This window comes from Dromaius novaehollandiae, chromosome 2, assembly GCF_036370855.1.
Source record: "Dromaius novaehollandiae isolate bDroNov1 chromosome 2, bDroNov1.hap1, whole genome shotgun sequence".
Classification (NCBI taxonomy): Eukaryota; Metazoa; Chordata; class Aves; order Casuariiformes; family Dromaiidae; genus Dromaius; species Dromaius novaehollandiae.
The window spans coordinates 160,221,289-160,242,533 of record NC_088099.1 but is presented as its reverse complement, the minus strand read 5'-3'; the positions used below and the strand labels follow the sequence as shown (position 1 = coordinate 160,242,533).

Sequence of the window (21,245 nt, the reverse complement as noted above, 5' to 3'; positions counted from 1 at the left end):
ACTGACAAAAAATCCTGACCTGGCTGTTAGCCTCATCCAAACCTTTACCAGCCTGTGCACCTGAGAAAGGATGGAATTGTCATTAACCATACTTTACTGTCCACCTCATCATTACTATATTTATTACTGATTACACTACTGATTCTTGGGCAATCTCAAATTGTGATCTAGTCATTCAAGAAACAAATGAAAGATCTTCAGCTAGTCTAAATTCAGATTATAACACCAATCATTAGCTGACTTTAAAGTGCTAATGAGGTTTATTTGGGCTATTTCCAGGCTGTGCCAGTGAACCATGTCTTTCTAAAGATATTTTTTCAAAGCAAGATATAATTTCCTTGTTCTTTTTTTCAGTTTCTAAGTATTGAGAGTATATGCTTTGTTCTGGGCAATAGCAATCTTATCTTCTATGCCACAAGCTACTAGTGCATGTGTGTATTTTTTTCTACATTCACATGTGTTTGTTGTAAGTATAGTGAACAGCCAAAGCTGCACAGGTAGAAGATTCACAGGCTGCAGAAATACTGGATAGACCCTGTTAGGAAACAGCTTCTTGACTAAGATCCTATTGTAACTTTACACGCTTTATCTGTTGCATCTAAATTCAAAGTATCGTCACACTAGGTTCCCTATAAAGTCAATGGAGAGAATGAGGAACCATCCAAATAATGACTCATAATTTACCTTTGTGAAATTTATGTGAAATTCTAAAGCAAAATTATTGAGGGCAGATCTCTCCCCTCCATAAGGAGGGAACTTATTCCTAATTTAAGCACATTAATCAAATCCCTAAAATCAGATGCAAGGAAGCTGGCCAAAGCCTGGGATTTTGCAAGATTGTTGTGAACCTACCTTGTGTCCTGGGATCTGGGTCTTGAGTGGTACATAGCTGAGTCAGGCCTAAAGATAACACTATAAAAATGAAATTGTGAAGCCAAACTCACTGTAAAAAACCTGCTACTCATAAATCCACCCCCTGAGAAACACTGTCAGCTCCTAGCAGAGAACTGGGTGCCAAGGATTTTGTCTGTCTGTTGGCCCTCTCTGTTAGGATTCCACCATGTCTCAGTCTTCTCACTGATAAAATGGGTACAATAGCACTTATTAAGTCTTCGCTGTATCTGCCTTAATCAAATTCTCTACTAAAAGATCCAGAACTGCATAAAACTCATTTTTTTTACTTTTTCGTGCTTGGTAGTATTTATTTTGTCCCTTCAATTTTTATATTTGGTATTTCAGAATCTCTAAAGGTCTACAGCAAATGCGGCATGACCTTAAAATGGTCATTCATTAGTAAATTGCTCCTTCTGAAAACACACCTCAGCCAGGCACACCCTAAGTATAGAGAACATAGTAATAACAATTCATTGAATTGTATTTTATCACACTGTGAGTTACCAAAAAGAAATGGACTTCAATATTAAAATCTTTTCTCTTTTGTTTAGCATTCTTTTTGCAGATGTTAAAGGATTCACCAACCTCTCTACAACTTTGTCAGCCCAGGAATTGGTCCGAATGCTGAATGAACTCTTCGCCAGATTTGATCGGCTAGCACATGTGAGTTAAACACAGTTTGTCTGCAAAGGGACGTGAAGTCAACTGCATTCAGGAGCTCTGGGGAAGAACGTATGATCACTTTAACAGTATTCATTCAGACTTTTGCCCTGGGGATTTTATACAGCTGTTGGGGTTGGAAGATAGTGACAAGTTTTATCAAAAGTGATGGGTCCTTATAGCAAGCAAAAGATCAGGTAGTCACCAGAACTTCATGCTTTTCTAATTCTAGGCCAAGAATGTCATGAAAGATAGTACCATTGCTAAGGAAGCTTATGGTTCTGACCCTTGCTGGAAAACGATTTTTTTTTTTTTTTAAGAACATAGCTTTCTTTTGACTTTTCTTCTAAGAACTGTGGAAGGTTAGAAGACCTGTTCATATAAATGACATACAATCAGCCATCACAGTCACTGCAATGGCTAGCAGCAGGTTTTACAAACCTTTAGGTTGGAGTCTTTCTAACTCTACAGTAAAATCAACTGAACACAATGGTAGAATTTAGTACATTAGGCAGATTAGTTGCTACTTAATTAATACAACTTAATACTAATTAATAAAAAAACAAAGTACAGAAATACAAGCAGAATAAGATCTATGCAAAACTTTGCTAGATTTGCATTTTCTTTTCTTCCTTTTTACGTTTCTTTGGTCCAGGATTGCATTAATCTCATCTATCTTTAACCTACATCAGAGCTAGCTACCTAGCCTGTTGCTGTAGCCAGTGAAGTTCTAGTCAATATGTTTAATGGAGTTTAGGTTATAATTTATCCAACCACATGTAGGAACCTGTGGGAACTATGGGGAAAGAGGAATTACATTCAGAATGTCATTGACCATTTAACTAGCTCTCTACTAACTATGAAGAGAGTCTCTCACGTACAAACCTTACTCTCACGAGCACAACTATGCCCCTCACTGAGCTCTCTATATTTTTAGTTCAGGGATGCAGGATATATGTGCACACATTACACAGACATCAGCAAGACCTTCGATGTTGTCACTTTGCTTACAAATTAAAGTCAAGAAAGACAAGACTTCAGTAATTATTGAAAGCTGTTTCGAGTGAGCCATTTTTATCTGAAACAGCAATGTGTCATTTACAGCGTAATGCTGTAGCCCATTACCTGGGCACTGGCATATTGGTCAGTGCAATAAGGTCAATCTGCAATATTTGTTTTGCAAACAAACAAAATCCACTCTGCACCTGATCTACATTAGAAAGCAAACAAGGTGAAAGAAGTTACAATAGTCATGACTTCTGAAAAGCTTAAAAGAATCATGCCTGCCTCTGTGTGTCTTGGCAAAAATAGCTACTGACTGAAGAAACATATTTTAAACCAAATTCAGAAGTATGTATCTTATGGAGGTATTTTAGGAAGCACATGCATACAGTGTGATTTACTTCCTTTGTTTAGATTTCAATTTTGCCTAGCATTCTTGGTAGAATAGGTTCTTTTTTTATGATCAGTAAATGTATTTACAAATCATGCCATAAACTATATTTAATCTATAGCATAGAAGAGCTAGATCCAATAAAGGACTTAAGGAGAAGGAGGGCATTTACACACAAAATTTTAATCCAAAGAGTCTTCCTTCAGTTGCTACCTAACCCTGAAGGCATTTCTCTGCTTGGTTTTAATATTCTATATGAACTGAAAATTCTGCTTCTGGAAAAGACCACAGTTTCCACATTCTGTGTGGCTGTGTGGCACCTCCTACTTAATCCCACCAGAAATCTTTCTGCTTTAGTCCTAAACTAATAAGTCTTCTTGGAGAACAGTGACCATGCCCACATGGGAGTGGGCATGCCAGAATTTATTCAGTCCTCTTTATTTTAAAGAAACAGTAGTAGATATCCCAGTTTGTATAGAATAATCAAGAAGTTAGAGTTCTTACCCAGAAATTGGTAGGGTTTGGGATAACAGAACTCCTCAGTCTGCAGAGCTTCAGAACCAGGCCTGGCACCTCCCAGGTGAATGTCCCAGTCACTGAATTCACGACTTAGGCTCCTTCAAGTACCTTCTCTACTGGCCTACAAACTTTGTTTTCTTTCCCACACATCATTGGCTAGCCTGTAGTCTAGATCAGCCCTCTGAGAGATGGAAGACAGGGTAGAATCACTGCAGAAACAGAAGAGACTTGACTACAAGGATGAGCTATCTAACCATTATTAATAAGGATTTATTAAAAAGAAAGGCATTGTGGTTGTGTTCTCTGGTTGTGACTACCTAGCCTCAGCAGAGGCTTCCGAGACGTGGAAGCCACAGTACCTGCCTGATGTCCAGAAGATACAGAAGCCCAAAACCCTGGAGAGGAACAGAAATTCTGACACATCTCTGCATGGCTTGTGGGGTTTTGTGGCCCACCCCCAGCAGCCTAAGCTCTCCCTCTGCATTTTGTGGGAAACCAGGACCCCTCACTCAGGGTTCTGGATTCTGACAGAGGGGCCAGATGCCTAAAACATAAGTGCTTACATATTACCTTATGCCCTCGGAAAAATTCTGGAAGTGTAAATTGATTAGTTCATGGCCACAATTTTTTCTTAAACTTGTGATTTCCATGGAGCTAACTTCAACCTGTTCAAGTTGTATGAAGCTCCAGATCTCAGATCTGGCAAAAGTGTATCTTTCAGAAGCATGTGCAGTCTTCATCTGAAGGTCCCAAGTGATGGAAAAATCATCATGTGTCTTGGGAGTCCCTAATCACTTGCACTGTTTATACAGCATGCATTGCTTCTCATTTGTTTCTAATAGCTTTGAATTACATCCACTGATTCTTGCTGTGCCTTATGTTTGCTAGTCAAATGAGCTCTCTTGTAGCCATTGTTTTTTTCCCTGGATGCACCTGTGTGCTTTGATCAAGTCACATTTCAGATTTCCTTCTGATAAAACAGACAGCTCAAGCTCACTGTGAGGCTTTTTTTCTAGATATATTCTAGAAATAGTAATATATATTCCTTCAAATAATTTTTGTGGCTACTTTCCTGGACATTCTCCAATTTTTCAGCATCTTTTAAGGCAGAGGTACCAGCACTGAAAGTGGTGTTCCTGGACTAACCTCCACTAGTGTGGTGGGGACAAATTGTCACCACTCCTCCTACTCACTCTTTCCAGAGAACATATGTTTCTGAACATACACTGACCACACTACTGTACTGAAACTTATATGTTTGTTTTTCAGAGTCTTTCTGTCATGTTATGACCATCCTGCCTACAGGGTCATTGATCATTCTACCAATCTTGTTTCTTCTGCAAATTTTGTCAGCAATGTTTTCATACCTGGCTGTAAGTCCTTGACAGAACTACTAGAAAGTGATCTCGCGAAACCTCCCTAGAAGAATATTCCCCTAAACGAGGATTACACATTCACATCTAGATTCGAGATCTATCACTTAGCTTGTTCTTAATCCATTTGACATAAAGTCATCGTAACTCTCCAAAATACACAGTGTTACCCAAACTCTTGGGTTTTGCAAAGAATTATTACCAAAGCAAAGAGATCAATTGCAGAAAGCTTGAGGCAGTTTCTTTAGATTTTAAGGAAAATCCTTATAAATCCTTATTTACTTCTAAATAAAAGTAGTATTCTATAATCCTATATAAGGGATTGTTTGATCTGCTCCATCATCTTATATAAATCATATAATATTAAAGAAGATGCTATTTCATAGCTTTCTTAGAAATGCAATTTGGCTTAGTTTCTGCTTTCTGTTATTCAACCTTCCTTTTCCTTGTGCAATGCAGAAGCAATGAGAGCTCTGATTTTTTGAGACCTTCAGCCATGGTTACAATGAGCATTATGGCATAAGTAATGCATATAATTAGTAACAACAAATTCCATGATATCTGGACCATTAGCACAGAATGTTCTGAATAAAAATTAGAACTCAGTCCAATATTTCTTAAAAGAAAGAAATGTAACATTATGTTATATACAGCTATTTCCCCCTTCCTAATCACACTAACATATTTGTGAAAGATTTATGGTTATTAAAGATACAAGTGGCAACTGGAAAGGAGGACAAACAAATTGGCATAAAACAGAGCTGAAGAAAAGATTTCTCCATATATCCATCTACTGAAATGCCTGAACATAAACTTAATTAATATCAATATTTTCCTTAGGCAGAAATTTTAAGGAGAGGAGGGAAATAAGATGACATTTGGTAAGATACTTAAGGCTAGAGAAGATCTTGCTTTGATCAAATAATAGCTATTTTTGACATTTGTTTTTCCTTAGTCTTCTCTGCAAAGCTAGATGCCAACCAATACTTTTGCTTAAATTATTTGCCATATTTTTAAATGTATTCAGGCTATATGTAGATTCAGTTCCAGGTATGAAAAAGAAGAAAAGATAAAACCCTAAGTAGAAGAGTTAACTCTGTAATCTTTGCACCAGTAGCAGTTAAGTACTAGTCCAAAGTACTGAGATCTAAAAATAGAATCAAGCCACAAGATTTAAATTTGGAAACGCACACACACAAACGCTGTTCAACAAACACACAAATATCCTTAGATTTGAGTTTGGACTTATGTTTAAAATGAAACATTGATGTTGAAACAGAAATATTCCCATGAAAGATTATCATTCATATGTTTCATATAAAAATAAACTGGGTGGTCTGGGAGACACCTCATCTCTTTACAGTTTCATCAGCTTTTACACCATAATCCAGAATACTGTTGCTTCTTACTTAGAAGGAATTCCTGCAGAGGGATTGCAGATGCTGGGTGTAAGGCTCACAGTTTAATACGAGCCTTTTTTCTCTTTGTGTCAGTAGTGTGGTGTTAGTGGGAGGGCTATTTATGTAATGGGAATCACAGGTTGCTTTTCTTCAATTTTGCTTACTAAAGAACAGATTTCTTTTTTTCCCCAAGGGAGGTGGTCTTATTTAACCATGGTTAAAGTCCGTCTTGGGCAATTGCAGTCAAACCACACAAAAAAAAACTCCTCCAAGAGTGTATTAAAGGTCTTGCTTGGGACTAGTGAAGCAGCACCAGACTAGCCAGCAGACTCCATGGCCAAGGACACATCACTCAGCCCCAGTGCATTGTCTGCACCAGCTCATGGTAAAGAGGGAAAAGTGGAGGGCACTAAAGGCTCCTTAGTCTCCTCAATAAAAGCACTCTTGCTGCAGTGCTTGGCTAATCCCCTGCTACATTTTACCTTGGACTTGACAGTACTTCGTTCTTTTGTGCAATGATCTTTAAGTGTTTAACACACACAACTCTTGAGAGTCCCTAAACAAAACCAGTTGTTTAAACATGCCTGCCGTAAATAAAGGCATGAATTTCTCCATGTATATATACACATATATATATTCATGTATATATTCTGGGTTCTGTATTAAGAAGTAGAGTTAACAGGGTTATGAGTGTCCATATGTGATATTTAATTAACTATAAGGACATATTATAAATTTATAGCAACAGAAGCGGAGGTTAATGTTCTTTTCAAAGTTCTTTATTCTGGGATGTTTTCCCTCTTTCCCAGTGTCCATACTTAATTAAGTAATGTCAATGCATAAATAACAGTGGTAAACAATGTTCTTACTAAAGTTATAGCATTTCAGAGGCTAAAGAGCACAGTAAACCACCAGAAAACCTATGCAGTTAAATAAAACTCCAATACATAAAGCACGTCTAGAAGTGCTTATCACCCATGAACAGTCTACAGGCATTTTATTGAAAAAGTCAGGTTAAACTCACTGAACCTACATCTCAAACACACCATCAGTGATTTAGGGACTAAGGGTCACTTTAGTCCAAACCTAGAAAAACACTTTGGTGACTAAATTGATATTTGGATGAAATTTAGACATCAGGAGTATGGTTCTGAGAAATGTCCACGTAACCCTTTACACATCTGCAGTCCTAGAAACTCTTAAGAGGCACAAAATGTGCTCATTTCCATGAAGAATTGCTGCTACTTCAGTAGGAAAGAAACACTGCCTAACTCACACCTAGAATCTTTAAAGTAGGGATTTTTGCACCTAAAAAGCCTCATGGCTCAATCTGATAATTAATTTAACAGTAGTGGATGGCAAGGGAGCTTGTTCATAAAAAACTGTGGTCACAACTGCTTTCTTTCCACAATATGGAAAAGGATGGAAGTGATGTTACATATGGGGAGACTTGCACAGGAATATGCTTCAGTTCATTCCTCAGCATGGGAGACTCCAAGCTCATAGTTCCCATCAGCCTGCAGAAATCCTAACCACTCAGCTACTGGCTGTTCTCAAAAAGAAGGCATTCCTTATACAAATTTTTAGACTCATGCCCTCTGCAAAAATATCTAAGTGTTCCTTGGTTTAGGCAGAAGAGGAAAGATGGTCTTTGCCACACTTTTCCCCTTATATATATATATATATATATGTATACGTATAAATGTATAAATGTATATATGTATTTATAATAGAAACAGTTCTTGCAACCACAACTCAGATCTAAGGCCCCTCTCTGCCTGAATCACTAGATTAGAGATTTTCTCTCCATCTGGCTCTGCCAAGGTCTCAATTCTGTATTAAAAAATGTCAGAGCTATGATGGGAAAAATTCAGACGGACCTCTCTCCTGCCCATCCAAAACAGCCTGCTGATTAAAGCTGAGAGCTTTGGCCTAGACCCTCTTCATGCTGAGAAATGCCTTTTATCTAGGTTTCCGATATCTTTGGCAAATGTTTCAGGAACTGAGCTATTGTATAAAAAGGCCAAGGCACCACTTCCTCCTATGCTGGCCACATTTTAAAAGGAGTTTTATATACACGGTCCTTTTGTTCTGCAGTTCAACCTCATAATTTCTCATCCATAATGTTCAAAATTTTCAGCTTGAAACTTGAAAAACTGTGAATGTGGACTTTTGTGTGGGTTGTGTTGTTCTCTAGCACATGGAATTCCCTTGAAAAGTAGGGGAAGTAATTACTTCACCACAGTCAGATTTGAAAAATTGGGGAAATTTACAGGATGCAATCCAATCCCTCCTTGTTTCCCCTCTCCCTTTAAAAATTCAGCCTGAGGAAACAAGAAATATTAATGAAGTTTCTTGCTGCATCTTTCAGTAACTTGATATCTGAGCAACTCATTTCTCCAGCGCTGCATTATGCCAATTTGCTTTGCTTCCTTTCCAGTCACTAAGGGTGTATTTAATAAGCTTAAGCATAAATCATTCACATGCATGATGTGATTATTCATAAAAGAATTGCAATTTTTTGTTGCTGTTGTTGTTGCTCTGGAATAAGGTGATTTGGATTGGGAAAAAGAAATTTCTTATCAGTTACCACAGAATTAATATACAATTATTCTTGTTAACAGCTGAGTGATTGTGCCTGTTCAACAACTCCCAGCAAAATTTCTTCTGATTTCAACTGATCTTGGCAGAATCAGGCCCTTTAATCTTTCATTTGTATCAAACAAGAGGCTGCAAGTAAGGAGAAAAAAGCCTTCTAATTGTGATATGCTTTGAAATTAATTGATACTCAAGAAAATGATATTAATGAGTGAATATGCGGAGGGGTGTGAAGCTGATTGATATTGATGTGAGTGTCTGTAAAATATCATCCAAACATGCCAAGGAGAACTTCTGGAGTTGCTTGAGGGAAGGGGAAGAGGAATACAATAAACAAAGAGAAGATCAGAACAGCCTCAGAACAGCGTTAGAATTTAACGCTATAGTGTAATACATTTGCATTAAAATTTCTGTATGACTATTTTGTCTTTCCTTCTTTACAGCATTTACTCATTTTGCAATTTCTTTACACAGTTTTATACTTTTCATTCATTTTCATTTAATAACAACCAGCAACTTTTTAATACTGTTGCAGTTAGATGGTGTAAGGAAATGGGCTTGAGCTCTGCAGTGGAAGGAAAAGTAATCTTAAATGCAATTATTACCATTTTATAACACTGAAAGGTATGTAGGCCCTTATAAAATTTAATCTTATATTTAAAACTACAGCATGGCTACTCCAGGGACATGTTAGCCATAAATCCAAACTTAGTGACTAACAGTAGCAATGCAACCAGCCTGGCAAAGCATCTAGTCTAAACTGTACATGTGATTAAACCATAAAGTAATCACAAGGGATCTCAGATCACCCAGTCACCCCCAGCAAAGGCAGATACCATTAGCCTTCTGTCCTTTCTGGCAGATATTTATCTAGCTGCTTCTAGCTGAAACATTTCCAGTGCTAGGGAATCCATGGTTCATTAGGGAAATGGGAATGCTGGATATAATCAGGGAAGAATAAAAAGGATGAAGACAACTTAATCACACTGTGACACAGTTCACATGCATCACTCAGAATGATTCAACTAGCAGGAAAAATAAGAAAGACAAGAAGTAGTTTAATTGCTCCTTGCAGCTTCTTGTGCAAACAGAGACCCCCTATACCACGCCTGAGGGACGCAAGTCTTGTGTTGCATCTTTTAGTTCCATGTAGGTGTCTCAGATGTCCAGGGGTGTTTCAGGTGCACCATAAGCCTGTAGACGACTGAACTGAAGGCCAGCAGACCATGTTAGCTGTGAGCTGAATCACTCCAGGCTTTGCTGACTGCACTGTCTGGCTCTCCTTTGACTGCACTGGCAGCCTGGACTGCCAGCTGACATATGGACACCTAAATTTAGTCATGTCTGTTTGGATGTCTTTCTCCATAGCTGACTCCTTACTGAGCTTTCACCTAGGTGCCTGTTTGGCAAATAGTCATAGAGACAACATATCATGACAAGAAAGAGTGTATATCCACTTTTAGCTGAAGGGATTTCAGCTGTCACACACATAAATGCACCCACAGGCATTCGCGTTTGCATACAACAAACCCATGTTAGTGGTTGTGTTATGCATAAACATCCTTTTTTCTTATATTTGTCAAAATCACCAGTCTTTTTGAAATGGCCTTTCTTGTCCAGATTTTTAACAAATGAGGAGACAGGCAGACATGTGATGGAGCTCTCCGTAATGGAGTGTAATGGAATTAGTATTTCAGCCCATTTAAGTGGTGCATTGAGATCCAAACAGCAGAGATTTTTCTGCTGCAGACTATGTTCTTTAGCTGTGCTGAATCAGAAGCTCAGTTAACAGGGACTCCCACACCATGGGATAGGCAGGTACTACAGGAGTAAGACTGCATGCAAATGTTGCATATAAAGGTGTAATTAAAACACGAAAAAATGTTCCCATCTTGAAATTATTACCTATACATAACAGCAAGACTATCTCAGACACATCTGTCTCTCTTTCTTTCCTGGAAATGGACTGTTTCTCCCTTTTTTTCTAATTACATCTAATTTTCTAGAGAGTTATCAGCTGAAATCTCATTGCAGTGGGTCCAAACGGAGTTAAAGAATGCGCTTTATTCCACTTCAAACTGATATGACTTTATAAAATGCTCTTACTACTCTGTAGATATAAAAGCAAATGGCAATTAGACATGTGAAATCAATTGAATGACGCTATTAGAACAGCAAAAGAACATCAGAACCTGTCATTTTAAATATCTTTATCCCTTTCCAGTTTGTGTACTGGGAAAGCAAAATCTTTACGTTTAAAGGAGAAAAGTTTAAAGTAGCCCACTAAAGGTTTAACATGCACTGATTTATGCCCATTGAACCCTCAGTACTTGTTGATTCTCTTTAATGTTTGTAGTGTCACTCTATGGACAAAAATTTAGATGAAAAGTGCTGTAAAATTGACTCTTTTTTCACTGAGAAGGAAATTTATTAAAAATAAATGTTTTGGTATTTGTTGCTCAAATCTGGTGGATGTTAGCATGCAAGATTTCTGTTGTAACGTCAGTGTGGCTTTTATAAGGAAAGTTAGCTGTCTTGGGCTTAGCGATAACAGACTTCATTCCATTCTGAAAGGTAGATTATATATATAGATCCCTACGAAACACCCTCGATGTTCATCTGTGTGCGTCTGCAGAGGGGTAAAAGAGAAGGAGACAAAGGAATCTGTGAAATTTGTCCTTTTAGAAGCCTGACCTAACTTCTGAATTTCCTTGTCAAACTTTGCTCAGCACTGCTCTCAGAGCCAGCCATGGTATTAAGTGGAGACCACACCAAGGCTTCTAACACGCTCAGCTCCTACTGATGGTTTAAGGAGATTTCAGGGTGAATCAGCTTATTTTGGTCTCGTGCCCAGAGCAGATTTTACCCTCGCTGGCATACTTAAGGCTTCAGCTGATTTCAGTGACAGCTTGGGGTACAAACAATTAGTTTCCCTTTGCCACATAAGGATTTGAAAAGATTTGTCTGAAATTCATTACAAAGCTGCACTCTTCCTTGGCAAAATTTGGGTGATAACCTGGAGTCCCTTTCATTTGGCCTGTACTCAACCCCGGAGGCACCATCAGCATTCATGTTTGCTCCTGTAGCAAATCCCAATAGGATTGGGATCCCAATGGGATTAGCATACCCCTGTTCTCTATCTCTTTTGACTGAATGTGGCCTCCATCGCAGCTTTCCCAAGAGAAAAAGAAGACAAAAGCTGAAATAAATATTGTGGGTCAAATTTTGCTCTTACCTAATGAATCAGTTTGAGAAATCATCATCCTGCTTCCCAGGAATGGGAACTGGTCTTCGTTTTGATGTTCTGTCTCTGGAGTCTTCACTGACTGAGTGCTAAAATCGCACTTATTATTTCAATGGTTCTCCATCATGAAAATGCTTCCCTGACTCAACTTGTAATGCCTTCTGTCCTCTGACACTTATGGCTGTGTCCCCAGTTTGCCACAGCCCCTGATCCCGTACCTTGACTGTCTCCCGTGGGTGCCAAGCCAAACCTTTCAGAGTGTGTTTGCTTTTAAGGTTTGGTTCATATGTTTTGCTTGTCTGGGAAGTGCAGGAATTTCAGGAAAAGATATTTCTTGTTGCTAGAAAAGGATCTTCTAAAATAATGATCCAATCACGCAGCAATAAGGATACTGTTAATACGTATTTAAGAGATGAAATTCCGTATTTGCTCCTAGGGTAAAGGAAGTTTCTAGTTGGATGCTAAGTAAATATTTACTGCTCTGGTGACCAAGAATGTGGTTTCTCCAGTTTGATGTCTTTGGGATGCAGACACTTGATCAGCTCCTACAGCTGTTGTAAATGTTTCAGTGTGACAGTGGAAATTTTGGGTGGGAAGGGATTCTCAGTGGGAGGAAAGAGGCTGTTCATTCATTTTCAGAGTTTTCAAAGAGGGCAGAAAGAATGCCCTGGAGGAATATAGTCTCAGTGGGTTACTCATCCTCTCAGCTGGCATTTCTGAGTCCTTGGCCTAGCTTCCGGTGTAACCGTGCTGAAACCTTTCTCATCAGCAGCAAGGACATCTGGACAAACATAACACAAAAATTGTTCTATGGTTTTATGCTGAAAATGTAAAGGTGCTTTGTATCAAAACTGAAGTAAATTAAGATCATACCAATTGCAACCAGAAAACATCCATAGCAAGTGTTAACATCTCTTTTCAATACTTTTTTCAACCAATTTCACAGCCATCTTAAAAATGTGAAACCATAACCGCAAATCTCTTCTTTCTCCTCTGATATATTTACACTTAGGAACATCATTGTCTTAGGATAAAGATCCTGGGGGACTGTTACTACTGTGTGTCCGGGCTCCCAGAACCTCGCCAAGACCACGCACATTGTTGTGTTGAAATGGGACTCAGCATGATCAAAACTATCAGGTAATACTTTTTTCTTTTTTTTCTTATTGTTTCTTTGTCTCTGATAGTGTCCTAAACTTTTTACTTGAGAAGGCTATAACTAGACACAGCAAATCCTATGGTGGTTCGAAGACCTCAGGATTATCACTGTGTAAAAGGCAGGACTCTTTTGATCCGTGTAAAAGCACTAGATCCATGGGAACAAATACTAAAGGCATTTTAATAACCTGTGCTGCTTCAAAGCATGTAACACAATAGCTATGAGTGCATTGGGAGCGATAGGTTTCACAGATCTTAACAGTTCTCACTTTATACTATTGTCATGTTTAAGAGGAGGTTGAGGAGAAGGAGAGTGATTTTTTTTTCCTATAATGCCTTAAAAAAATAAAACAACAATAAAAATACAAAATATACAGCTGTGGCAATGCTTTAGCTTGCATACGGGAGCATAGACAAACTCATAAGCACTGCAGGATTTGGCAGATGAGCAAATTTTACTTACTAAAATAGGTTGGTGCTTAAATCCACAAGAACTGGAAGTGTTTTAATTAAGGGATGAGCTCCCATGATGTAAATGTAGTTGTGTTACTGATATATTATTATATTTTGATGCTATCATGATTAAAAATAACAAGGTTTCAGCAGCCCGTGTATAGAGCTAGTCAACTGATTTACCTGGACAGTCACCAATATCTAGTGTTCCAAAAGAAGTTTTCTCGGTCTTTTCTATTCATGATATTAATTTTGCCAAGTTCCCCTTTTCCAAAGCTTTCTTCCGTTATTGTCTTCTCTCGAACAATGTTTCCTAATCTGAGCATTGTCCTATTCTCATGGAAGTTTTGCTGCCAGTCTCTTTGTCTGCTTCTTTTCCATACTGCTTTCCTCCTCTAATCTGCATGTGTTTCATTACATACATTAGGGAATTATGGTGTACTAGAGCTACACTACTGAGATCTTAATAGAGAAAGAATTTGACAAAAATTAATTAATGAAAAATGTAACTGAATAATGGTTATGCAACAATGATCTCTAAGAAGGATTGATTCAATTCTCACAGACTAAATATTGCAGAAAGTAATCAATATTTTGCTTCTGGAATCCCCACAGTGAAAGTGAAGCATGAATTAGAGAAAATATAGATGAAAACTGCTATCAACATTGTTAAAAATACTTGAAGATACACATCAAATCATTTGTGTATGCTTGGTAATACTGTCTGCAGCAAACTTTCTTCTGAGACAGTAATTTCCTCTGAAATATTGCTTGAATTGAATCACCCTGCCTGAATTGAGATTTAGGCATCTAAAGACAGCATAGACAGCAATCCACATCTTTTTAGAACTCCTGATTCTTGTAGGATTTTTAAATTCTTTATGCCAGTAATGTAGAAGGAAATCTTAAATTAGGCAGTCCAGATTTTCCTCTGTAAGTCCTCTAAGATTCCTGTTCTCTCCACTGACAAGAAGTGTTTGGTTACATTGCAAAGATCAGCACCAACACTTCTGGTGAGATGATGCCTAAAAATCTACAGTCTCAGGGTACCATTAATGAATTTTCTTTCTAGTCTTCTTGGTGACTGCATAAAACTCACAAGTGTTTTAATATGCCTTGTGTCCATACAGCCAAATTGTTAATTCATTCTTGATTGAGATTTTACAGTTTGATCTTAAACTCATATACCAGAGCTCCAGACTTCAGCCTCGGTTCTCCTCTTCTCTCTTTGCAGCTGTAAAGAACTGTCCAGGACCCAACAAAACAATCCAAGATCATTACTTTCTCTATAACATTTTTTGCCTCACTTACAAAGCTTATAAAAGAAAAGCTTTTAAATGTTATTCCACTGCACTTCGTTGTACTTTGCTCCCTTAACCACTGAACACAATTGAAATATGACTTTTAGCCATGGGAAGGTTCCAAGAAATCTAATATGTACACTAAAGAGGGGTAGTCTGCCTCATCGCATTCGTGAATGAGCGGGAATCCTATAATCCTGCTGTCTTGTGAACCCCAAGCTCCTGTAAACTGTTGTTAGCTGTGACTAGAAGTACAAATTAAAATAAGAAGAACAAGCTCTTCATGAGGGATCCGTTCATTCAGCTGGTTCTCACGCACTGTCACAGGCAGTGCAACTCTTCCTGCATTTAGATTTACTGTATTAATGCCAGTCTGTACTGACAGTTGATACAAATGAGATAATAGTGGAATGCTTAGTCGTTAGATGATAATGTTTCATTTTAACTATTCTCACCCAAGCTAATTGGAGAAGTTACTGCCAGGGATTATACTGAGGTGAACTAAATCTGTCATTGCACTTATCTATAGAAGAGAGCAGTCATCTTATCTCTATTTTTATATATGCAAAGGGGCAAAGGGGAAGCTGAGTAAGGAGAAAGCAGTCATCAGCCTTTTCACTGCACAAATTAGTGAAAGTTCAAAGCTGTGTTGCAGTCCCAGATGGTTAGAATTATGGATGGGATATGCAATAAAATTCAAGATATGGATATATATTTGCTGTCAGGCAGATATGGAACATGAACTTCAGACCTAACAATAAAGTGAGGTTTGATTCGGTGAGACAATCTCTTCCTCAATGTTGTTGAAATAGATAAGAGAAAGATAGAGAATATAGTAGTAATTCTGAACTGGGATGGTTTCTAAATACCACATGATACTCCAACAGTATATACTGCATGGAGCGTGTGCTCCATATACTCCAATACACATTATACTTGAAAAGAGTATGCAGATTAGCATGTTTGTTCATTTGGGTTTTTAATTCACTGAGTTGGGTAGTTAAAAGAGAAGTAGCTAATAAAGAATAGAAGAGAGACCAAGGGAAGTTTGGGGGAAAGTGGGCTAAAGGAGAAAGGAGGAGAAACATGAAAGGAAGTGGAAGCGAAGGAAGGAAAGCGAACAGATATGAAGGAAATAATCATATGGGGGAGGAAAGAGTACTTCCAAAATGGAAACTACAGAGCATAGTCTGCCAGAGTCAAGACTGAGATGAGAATATTGCATCTTGGTGAGGTGGCTTCATTTTAAACAGCTTGTGAAACATTTTCATAAGAGGGTAGCAAAAAGTCACAAACATAATTTGTGAAGCAGAAGTGCCCCTAAAATAGGAGAATTAAAAACTTTTGCCTGTTTAGCTTATCAAAAAGAGGAGTGAGATGTTAATTGATAGCAGCACATCAATCTTTTTATGAGAAGAAAACACTAGATTAAAAAAAAAGTGAGAGTATTACTGAGACAACTGGTGGTTTTTCTGTCCCTCAGTGTTTTCAGATCAAGACTGGATTTCCTCCTGGAAGAAATACTCCCCTCAGACACAAGTTACTGGAATATAAACAAACATGAGTAGATAAAATGTACTGGCCTGTATCACAGAGGATGTCATGGTGAGCACTGTAGTTATCTCCTTTGCCCCTCAGCTTAGGACACAGTGGCACTATAGGTGACAGGAAACACTTCCATGGGTTGAAGATTGCAGCCTTCAACCCCCTTCTTAAAATGTCCTTATTCCTAAAATCCATGTGGCTGGGGAGAGAGGTGGCTGGGAGACCGTGTGAGGCCCAGCTCTCCCAGGACTCACACATACGATGATGGAAATCTAAAAATCCACATAATGGTGGAAATTCAAACAAACCTTTATGCCAATATAGTTATTTGGCAAGTCGAAGAGTCTTGAATGGCTTCATCTCTTGGATTCTTTCCTATTACAAGGCCAGCTGAAAGACCAATTATTATGACAGAAAAAATAGTTCCAGCATACAGTGTAGGCTATACTCCAGAAACAAGATAACAGCTTGTCTTCATTAAAAGTCTGTAATTAGCTGCTAATATTAACATCAATTCATTAAAAAAAAAAAAAAAACACTGTATTTTAGATGATCTCAGGGATTGACCTGCCAAGTTTCCTGCCTTTCCTAGGAAAACAGTGCTTTTTAACTCAATCTGCTGGGTATTTAAAAAAAAAAAAAAAAAAACACACACACACAAAATGCTCAATGCTCATTAAAGAAGCTACTTAGGCAAGGAAACAGTGAGGAATTGTTTTCATATTCCAAGACTTATTATATAATTGATCCAATTCTGGACTCCTTCCACAGATTCTTTTTTATCTAGTATACAGAGCAAGGCTCAGCCTATACTAGAATGAGCCTTGATTCAGCAAAGAGAGAACAATGCTTCACAAAAAATCAGAAATAACAGACTTTTGCTTACTTTCATTTCTATATGGTGTTGGAAAGGGGCTAGGAGACAACATCTTGCTTAACAAGATTTTTGCAGGTTCTGTCAGCACATTTCAGACTGAAACCACAGAGTGAATAGGTTTCAAACTGGGTCTTCATCATATCAGGACTTATAAGCGTGCATTTCAGCCACTGACTATAAATGAGCAGAGCTTCAGGATGGTATACCTTTTCTTGGTTTTGTTGTTAGGTGAATGTATGAAATGAACTGAGTCATGATTCATAGGTTTGTGCACCCCTGAGACCACTTTTCTTAGAATGTGCCACCAAACACAATCAAAGCAGTACCAGCAATATGGCATAGGAGTATATATATTTATATAGTTTGTTGTAACATGGCTTTGAAATGAAAAAGCAGACTTCTGATAGTATTATTTATACTCATGAAACTCCATTTCTGCCTCTAGAAAGATATTGGAATTCTTTTATTTGTCAAAAGACTCTGAGAATTAAGCAGCAGTTACCTCTGCAGTAGCCCTTGCGGCTTTATGTACTCAAGTCCCTTGTGCTATATTAGTTTCCTGTTTCTCAGAGCAGAGGCAGACATAAGAAAAGGGAAACATCAGAAAGCATAGCTATGGCAGTAGCTCAATTTGTGTTCGTGTTGCTATAGTATCAATTTGAGCTCAGAGCAAGCCAGGTATAATAGTGAAAAGTCTGATGTGAAACTTCTCTAAATAATAGTTGCTGCTGGCTCTGGAATCCAGATCTAATTCAAAGGTAAACCCACCCTGAAGCTATTTTAAACTGGATTCTGGGGATAATACCTGCCTTAAATTGTAAATTCGACACTGTATAAAGTCGGTCTACAAAGTATTATATCCTGTGAGTCATCGTACCTTAGCTGTGTTCTTCAAACCATTCAGTAGTTTAGTGCATCCTGTTACCTAGCTTTTTAAAAATTATAGATGTTTCCTGTGGAAGCACAACACTGTTCCCAGAATCACCCTGAAGAGAGCGCTTACCTCAATTCACCTACTACCATTTCAAGTCGACATGAAAAAGCATTTGAGTTCTTGTCGGAAAATTCCACAAACCTGTTGAGCCCAACCAAAAAGTTTTCTGTGTGGTTGAACCTCAGGATCATAGGTTAGTTCATGCTGTAAGGGACCTCAGGAGATGTCTAGTTCAACCTTCTGTTCAAAGCAGCTCCTGCTATGACCCTCATTTAGTTTAAACAGAGAACACAGAGTTTCGTTTCTTATTACACATATAGGAACACAACAGTGTAATCTACAGATAAATTAAATAGTCCCAGACAACGTCAACTGTCCCTGCTGAAAAGTGGCATGGACTAGCCAACTCCTTTCTGTTAAACTGTCCTCCAGGTTTTGTTACCTCCAAAACCAAATGGTTACATCCCATCCAAGCTGCCTACAGGAGGTGATGTTCAACCGCGTGAACTCCTGAATCTGGGAACTGGTTGTAAGAGAGCTTGTTGGCCGGGGGAAAAAAAAAACCAACTGGGGCTGTTTTAAAAGTCTCAACGCATAGCCAGACACTTGCACAGCTCAACTGATTAACACAGATGTAGCCAGTGGGGTACAGTGTGAACCTGTAAGGTGTAAATTCCAGAGATTCAGTTTTCTGGCAGCTACAGAAAATGTTGAAAATCAGATATCTGACTTCTGGCTCATGCTTTTATATGCAAATAGGAAAGTCTTTAATTAGTAGCACAGAACTCAACTACCCATCAAAGAATGCTGGCCAGAAGGAAACATCAAGGTCCAATTAGATCAATGAAATTTTCATCACTGACGTTGCTGAAATGAGGTATGGCATGAATAGCATCAGTCACAGTTTCCTCTTCCTGGATAAGATATCAGACAGCTTGTGAGGTAAACAGAGCTGCTTTATAGATCATCAATAATGCAGCTTTCTGCATGCACTCTGCCAAAGTGTCTGCCTGTAAAACAGTTAAAGCAAATCCATCTTTTTTAACTAGAAGCTTCATTTATATTTATACAGATATTGGATGCAGAAGAACTAGAGTACGAGGAACAACTGAGCTTATGCAAAGTGAATGTTCTTCATTGTTTCAGTATCTAATACATGCTATTATTTAAGGGAGGTTGTCTCTTTCTGAGTGAGTAAATGACAACTCCCTATTGACTAAGTTGATCCAGTATTTGTTGTTTCTAAGTTTTAATGGCTTTTATCCTATAGCAGTATACAAACAAGACCTTCAGAAGCATGTGGCAGTTTGGCTGTTAGGGAGTTGGATTTGGCTATGGAGATAACCAAGATGAAGTCCCCTCGCTTGCATAGTTCCAAATTCTGTTTCACTCCACATTGCTCCAAATTTTAAAGAAAAGCAATAACTGTGGTTGTTTTTTTTTTACTATACCAATCAATTGCCTCACTTTTCAACCACAGCCATTTTTCTTTATCAAATTAAAAGCCTTATAATAGAAGCCAGTGAAAACTAATGTCTACACAAAACGCATTCTGAACAGCTCTATTCTTAGTCTTGTGTTGTAAATAATAAAGCAATGGGAGCAGGACCAAATCTCTATTGTGCTTTCATCCATGTTCTGGGCAGAGTCTGTTTAAACATACCTCAGACTGCCTGTGGCTCGATTCAGTCGGGTCCCCTCATGCAATTAGTTTCCTACCTGCCAGCGTCAAAGCATGTTGCTGTGAAGGGTGAATGAGAGGAGGATGTGAAGATAGGGCCCTGCAGGGGCACCAGCATGGGCAGCAAACAGAAAAACCGAACAGCCCTCAGTCAAAGGATGCAGGCAGGTAGCCAAATCCCCATGGCCACAGCTGGGGAGCTGGGATCAAATATCACCTGAGCCTCACACAGGAAAAAGTTGCTGGGGATTATGAGAGACAACAGATGAGGCAAGAGGGATAGGAGGCTCCAGCGTCACGCAGGAGGTGTCGTGGACAGCTCTCTTACGTGACATTTCGAACAAAGGCAGAAAGTCCTGTACAGCAGGTTGAGGACACAGAAGCCTTTTCAGGTTATCATAACATTTTTATGACACAGGAAAACCAAAAATCCAGCAACCGTTAGCAAACCCTCTGGAAACAGAGCAAAATATTGTTCAGTTGCACCATCATTTGTACATAGTCTATCTCATGCATTCTGTGTACTTTAGTTCCTAAACAGTGAATAAAGATGAGACTGTAATTTATAGTGTGTATATATATGTGTGTGTGTGTATAGATGATAGACTTTATTATACCATTTTATTAAAATTAAGGTCCTCTTATTGCGTGCATTTTTCAATGAAAAGCTTTTTGCTCTGCTACTCCTCTGGATCCAATTAGCTTTTTATTTCAAGATGCGGAAATCAGTTGTAAAGATAGAAATAATTATCTTAGTCTGAACAAAAGAAAAAGGTAGACTGGGGGAGTGATCATGTGGGGAGTTGTGTGACAATTCCTCTGACAGTTACGAGTGTGAGTTTAACTATTATTGTAGCATGTCTATAAAAATTCTTCACAGCACATTATGAATAGCAGTGTTATCACTGCTCTTAATTGTTCTCACAATATTTAAGGCACTTCTTCAATGTGGAGAGCTTGTTTTCAAGTCCCATTTTGCAGAGCCAGGTATGTGTTGTTTTATTTTGATATTTCAAGCCCTCTTGATTGCAAAGCAATAAAGAAATTTGTAGATGAAAACTATAAACTCAGAATATCAGAACACAGATAAATCCTTTCTCAAGCTTATTCTCTTTTATTAGCCTATGATTAACTTTGTGTAAATCTATTTCTTTTAGATACGTGAAATATGTTAGCTTCCTGATATAGTGAACAAATCTCCCTTAGTAGGCAAAC

At 38.2% G+C, this 21,245-nt stretch overlaps 1 protein-coding gene across 3 annotated transcripts in view; it reads left to right on the top strand.

The window, feature by feature from the left end:
* ADCY8 (adenylate cyclase 8) overlaps positions 1-21,245 on the top strand; it is a 127,936-nt gene that overhangs the window by 50,865 nt on the left and 55,826 nt on the right. For all 3 annotated transcript variants that reach the window (XM_026113702.2, XM_026113701.2, XM_064507876.1), the window contains exons 4-5: positions 1,446-1,557; positions 13,094-13,221. In XM_026113702.2, coding sequence (XP_025969487.2) covers positions 1,446-1,557; positions 13,094-13,221 — 240 coding nt within the window. The remainder of the gene's footprint in view (positions 1-1,445; positions 1,558-13,093; positions 13,222-21,245) is intronic.